Source organism: Anoplopoma fimbria, chromosome 8 (genome assembly GCF_027596085.1).
Source record: "Anoplopoma fimbria isolate UVic2021 breed Golden Eagle Sablefish chromosome 8, Afim_UVic_2022, whole genome shotgun sequence".
NCBI lineage: Eukaryota > Metazoa > Chordata > Actinopteri > Perciformes > Anoplopomatidae > Anoplopoma > Anoplopoma fimbria.
Window position 1 is genome coordinate 5212710 of NC_072456.1, and position 6000 is coordinate 5218709.

General features: G+C 41.3%; 1 protein-coding gene across 1 annotated transcript in view; it reads right to left on the bottom strand.

Moving 5' to 3' along the window:
* ctnnd2b (catenin (cadherin-associated protein), delta 2b) overlaps positions 1-5765 on the bottom strand; it is a 140032-nt gene extending 134267 nt beyond the window's left edge. Inside the window, 1 exon segment of the mRNA XM_054602194.1 lies at positions 5634-5765. Coding sequence (XP_054458169.1) covers positions 5634-5765 — 132 coding nt within the window.
* Between the last annotated feature and the right edge of the window lie 235 nt (positions 5766-6000).

Consider the following 6000-nt stretch of genomic DNA (forward strand, 5'->3'; position numbering starts at 1 on the left):
TGTAGAATAATGATAACTAACCAAATTAGTTTTTCCACAATCCTCAGAACCACTAAACCGACACTTCTTTCTTCAAAAGCCTTGAGCTCGGCATTTTGGCCATCGCCATCTTTATATTTTGCGACCAGTACTGACACAAGAGGGTTGAGCTATGAACACCTGAGGGCTGAATAAGACATTTTTAGGCGTCCAAAATACTACAATTAACTTTCATGAACTGAAAACACTGTGCGAAAGGGTTCTAAAGTTCTAAGACGAAAATACGGACAACTTCCACTCAGGGCAACGCCATGGTGTCGACCTGTCAATCACAAGGTAGCCACGCCCTAAAGCATACCCTGCTTTATGTTCTATTTTACTCTGAATGGAGCATAATTTACTAAATGAACATCATGTTTGATTAAAGAAGACTTGAAACTGGAGATTGAGACCATAAACTCATAATAAATCAAGAGAGAAGTAGAGTCATTTTCTCATAGACTTCTATACAATTAGATTTATTTTAACAACCAAAGGAGTGAGCCCCCTCCTCCTGTAGAAATTTAAGACACTTCTGCATTGGCTTAACTTTTCAGAATCGGAGGCTGATACACAGACACACATTCATACAAAAACATATTCAGATAGAGCCGCATTGCATAGGTGAAATAAGATATATTGCCCTATTTCTGCTATGGTGCTCTGGCCTGGAGTCTTCCTTCAGCTGGAAATAACAAACAGTAAAAAGCCTCTCAAATGCCAGAGAGAGCAAGAGAGAGAGAGAGGGGGAAGACAAATGCAGGAGCACACACAATTCCTCCCAAATCTCCCTGCCTCCTCATCTCTTACATACTTAACAAAATAAATATTTGATCCACTTTGAAACCACTTCTTATGAATATCCAACTCTGTTGTGAACTTTGAAGAGAACTATATTTGGCAATTTAATGAGGTAGCCGATGCTAAACAAATCTTAATTAATCCTTAATAAACAAATGAAGGGAGTAGCAGCGAGTGGGGGAGGAAAAATGCATTCTGGTAGCATGCATTATGATTATCACGGGGCCGCTGTAAGGAAACACAAATAAAAGAAACTGTAATAACTAAATGAATGAAACAGGAAACAGTTCACCAGTATTTATATAATGATGTGTTAGTAGGTGAAGAGAGGAGTTGAGACGACTTTAATTAGGTGTACAGGGAAAATAAAGGTATCATTTCAGATTGCCTCCGTATAAACTGCTTTCAGTTTGGATTCAGACCAGTTGTAGGTCAGACCTGAGAGAAGCCTTTTTCCTGCTTCACTGCCAATTAGAGTAAACTGTTCCACGGAGCTCCATGACTCACATTAATTATCAGGCAAGAAGATGAAAAAAATCATATTTGATAACCGTTAGAAAGCGTCTGTGATAGATTGTCTTCTCCATGTGTTTCCCCCCGTTGGGTGTCCTGGCTACAGTTCCCACTTGTGTTCACCAACTCTTCATCTTTTAATGTTTTCTTCTCTGATGAGTCCACAAATTCAACTACATCTCTTTTTCTATCTGACGTTTGACCTATCTTGTTGGAAACGAAGGTCGTAGCAGTAATGCAATTTGGAATGAACAGAACAAGAAGACACGGATGCTCTCTCTAATGGGAGCCACGGTGAGCTTTATCTTCATTGTGTGTTTGTCCTTGCTAAATGTAATTGCAAGTCAGGTTTGGTTGATTGCAGTCTTGGAGTTGTCAAGTCAAATGATCTAACTGGTATTTTAGAGCAAATGAAAATTACAGTGGGGGATATTTTTATCATGCCTACTGCAAATTAATTCGCTGTGTACTTTTTTTTTATTGCCCAAATTCTAAATTTAGCTGTTCTTTTACTATGACTACATATGTTAATGAGCTGAGCTGGTTTTTACTCTTGCTTTTTCCAGTATAGTTTCATCTGCTGTGGTCATCAGCGATGTTAGATCAGGTGCAGCAGTATACATTTTATAGTCCCGCCTGTAGTTGTGCCTCTAAAAAATAGTGCTTACTTTGTATGTTATGTTATCTATCTTACATTTTACTGGCAAAAAACTTTGGTATGATTAAATTCAACTTGAAAGTTTACCACCAATACAACCAGAAAACACTAGATAACCAATGTGTGTGTTTTTTAATTTACATTTCTATACAAAATTAAGGATTTTGCTGCTGTAGGTCTGTAGGTATAAATGATAAACCGGTTTCGAGGATTTGTTTTTACCCAAGCAGCAGCCTCCGAAGCTAACGCGGAAGAGACAGAAACTGCAGTTCATCAAATGGCCAGTGTGTTTTAAACACATATTCAACATCTTAATATTTCAGAGCTGACTGGATTTTCAAATGTTACCATGCTGCGAGTGAAAAGACAACTAATCAATACCGTGTGCCACTTTCACTTTATCCGTCATTCAACGAGACAATGTGTCAGATTTTTCAAAATAGGCGCATACCACGTCGGTTTGAACTCTTTCAGAGTTAACACTTCACACTGCGCTCCCCCCGGAGGCACATGTGTTGACGGCAGAGATGATGAACGATACGAGGACAAAATTTGACAGATGTGATAAATACGACGTTGAATGGCTAATCAATCTCATGTGGGTAGAAGGAAGCGGAGGGGAAAACAGTAGCGGGATCTCCTGGTGTAGTCAGCAGAGGCAAAAGAGTCTGATTGGCAGCGTGTAAACCAGTGTGTGTGTGTGTGTGTGTGTGTGTGTGTGTGTGTGTGAAGCCTTTGCTGGGTCTCTTACGCCTGACATTGTCGTTATGAACCAAAATGAACAGGGAGCTGTGTATGTGTGTGTGTGTGTGTGTGTGTGTGTGTGTGTGTGTGTGTGTGTGTGTGTGTGTGTGTGTGTGTGTGTGCATTGCCTGAAAAAACTCTTCCTGGTTACAAACATTGGCACAAGGCCCAAACACACTGAAAAATTGCACACTGCAAAAACAAGTTTCCGAGGAAGTGACAAATGACTGGCTTAAGAAATAATAATAAGTTCACCGTGGCGCAGGACGAAATATAGCGACTCCAGGAATACGGGAGGTGGAAGAGAGAGAGAGAGAGAGAGAGCAACTATCCATTCGTCTTCACCTTCATTTAGCTGACACTCCTTCCATTCCTGTATTCTCCTCTCCGGCCTTTTTTTCTGTGTGTGTGCGTCCTAGTCCACATGACCTACTTAGACTAGGAATGGACCTCAAGAAAAAAATGTTGTATCTCACTGTGAGGTTGCAGTCTAAAACATGCAGAACCTATCATTTTTCAATCTCAGCATTTTCCCCGGCTATCTTTAGCATCTGCTGTCCAGAGTACATCTTATAGTACTCAAGGACGCACACAGTGTCCACAGTATCGAGTATCCGCTTCCACTGTGAATCCACCCACACGCACACACACAGACACTGCGTATACATACACGCCGCCACATGTACATCTTCTTGGAGCAGACAGAGCCAGCATTCATAGCACTGCTATCTAGTAGGTCCTTAAAGCAGTATTCCATCGATTTAGCATTGCACTTTTTTAACAGTCAGATTCATGAGGGACAGTTACAAAAAAGGATCAAAGTCAGTTTGGCAGAGCCAGAGATATCATCTCTTTATTCCACACATTCCTCTTGCTTGTTAACACCTGGCACCTACATTACCCACAACACAACATAATGGTAGGTGATTCGGCTGCTAATGTAGCCTCGAGCAGCTAGCACTAAAAGCAGAGATGAGGAGCGGTTTACAGAGGTCTGGTCAACTCACTTCTTTCTTACTCCACACCCCAAGACTTTTTTTTTTCATTTTCAAAACTTTTCGTCAGCCGCAACTTGTGACAACAAGTCAACAAGTGAAATCACTTGAGGCAATTAATCAGATTCCGCGGAGCTCTCTTTAGAGCAACAAAAGGTTTTCTAAAAGTTTTTTCACATATGTAGTCGTACTCCCCAACACCCGGCGCCAGTATGATGTTTTATAAAAAAGTCCTTATCAGACGAGCTGGTCTCCGATAGTGGCCAGTATGATGTGGGGGGGGGGGTATCAAAAGCAACACTGTCAGCTCTTTTTCCACCACAGACAGGCAAACAGGGAAGAAAATAAATCATTCCACTTCAACTTACTTCCAAATGTGGAGTTCCTTTCCACCAAATAATCCAGCCACATAACCATCCATACATGAAATTAAATCGCACTTTAGGATCCTCCTTACCCCAGGAATATGCACAAACCTTAAAGGTTTGTAAGAGTGGCATTTAACACTGTTACGGGATGCAGTCATAAGCCACAGAACAGCGATAGGACGATTAATTGTCTGTCGGCTTTTTCCTGCTCCAAACTATCGTCAATACATTAGCCTTTAAAGAAATCGGTCAAACTCATAAACATACTTTGTGTGTGAAATCAGTGGAGTTACCCCTTTAGTTTAAATACATAATACGATTTCACACCAGCATCACATGTAATCTGTTCTCTATTTGCTTAATGTTGATTGTATCCTATGTGAGAGTAAGCAGATTGGAAGTAGTTTTTAAACAGACCGCTGGTGTGGCTCTGGTAGGTGGCGATGGGGGTCCGACAGTCCATCTGTTCAATGTTTTGGTCCAGATTAAAATATGTGGACAATTTCTGGATGGATTAACATTAAATTTGGCAGAGACATAGATGGTCCTCAGAGGCTAAACCCTGATGACTATGGTGATCCCCTTACTTTTCTATTTAGCACCACCAGTAGCCGGTCAAAATGTCCACCACCTAATGATTCAATCCTCATCAGCTTCTCCAACAGAAAGTCGTCTCGCCATTCTTTTCATCCAATCTGACAATTTGTTCATCCGATGAGCCAAAAGAGGCTGCTAGCCTGACTGTAGACTTTTAATCTTGTTAAAATATTGGATTGTGTGCACAACATTTAATCATCTGCAAAACGAATGAGTTGACACTAAAATAATGCAGCAGTGATGCTATTATGACTAGTTGTGAAATGTAAGCATACAGAAAGTTTGGTCAACATCTAGTAGAGCGAATGGGGAATGAATAATCTTCCCCTCTTCAATGTCTCAACTATGGGAAACTGTATTGTAATACAAATGTCATATCTTATATGCCAAAACATAGCATGTACTGGAAAGCAAACCGTATACACACCAAGGAAGGACGGAAATTCCAAACAATCATATAAGACATGTAGCAGATGGACACATCAAGACACATTCTGGCAGAGTCATGAATATTCTAACCTTCATAAATACATAATAAGCACGAAACACTTAGTCTACCTCGCAAGCTTAATTTTAGCTTTCTGAAGAAAAAACAATCGAGGTTGACCCTTCACTGCTTCGTCATGCACCGAACCTCAAACAAGGCTTCTCAGACTTTGATAAAAAAGTAGTGAAATGATTCAAAATCACAACTGAGCGGCTGTGGCCCGAGGCTTTCTGCTAACAGATCAAATGTGGAGGCATATTTGTGACACATTAGCTCAGATGGGCATTCCATCATCAGTGTTTACTGTTTACTGTCGCCCTGCCTAACCCCAAAAGCACTGGAGGAATTATCCGCACTACTTTTTGGTATTCATAGCTCATTAATTGTGACAACCCTTGCACACAACCACACACACACACACACACACACACACACAAACACACGGTTCTAACCTGTTCCTTGACGGAGGCGAGGATGGCGGAGGTGGTTTCAGACTCGGATCCGTCTCCGTTGGAGGCGTTGAGGACGGGGCTCAACATGGCGGCAGCGCTGGCAGTGTCAGTCGTCACCTCAGGCACTGGCATACCTCCTGGAAAACAAGGGAACATGCAACTCTTTAACTAATATTAAAGAGCCTGTGGCGTGCCAGCATTTCGTTCTGAGTGGTTGTCACACCTACACCTCCTTCCTACAATCGTGTACTTGGGGACAACCATTAACACAGAATTGGACGTTAGGAGGAGGTGAAGAGAAACATGTTTCAGGGCACACACTCACATTTTACGTAGAGGGATTTTATATAAGAACACTGATAAACCA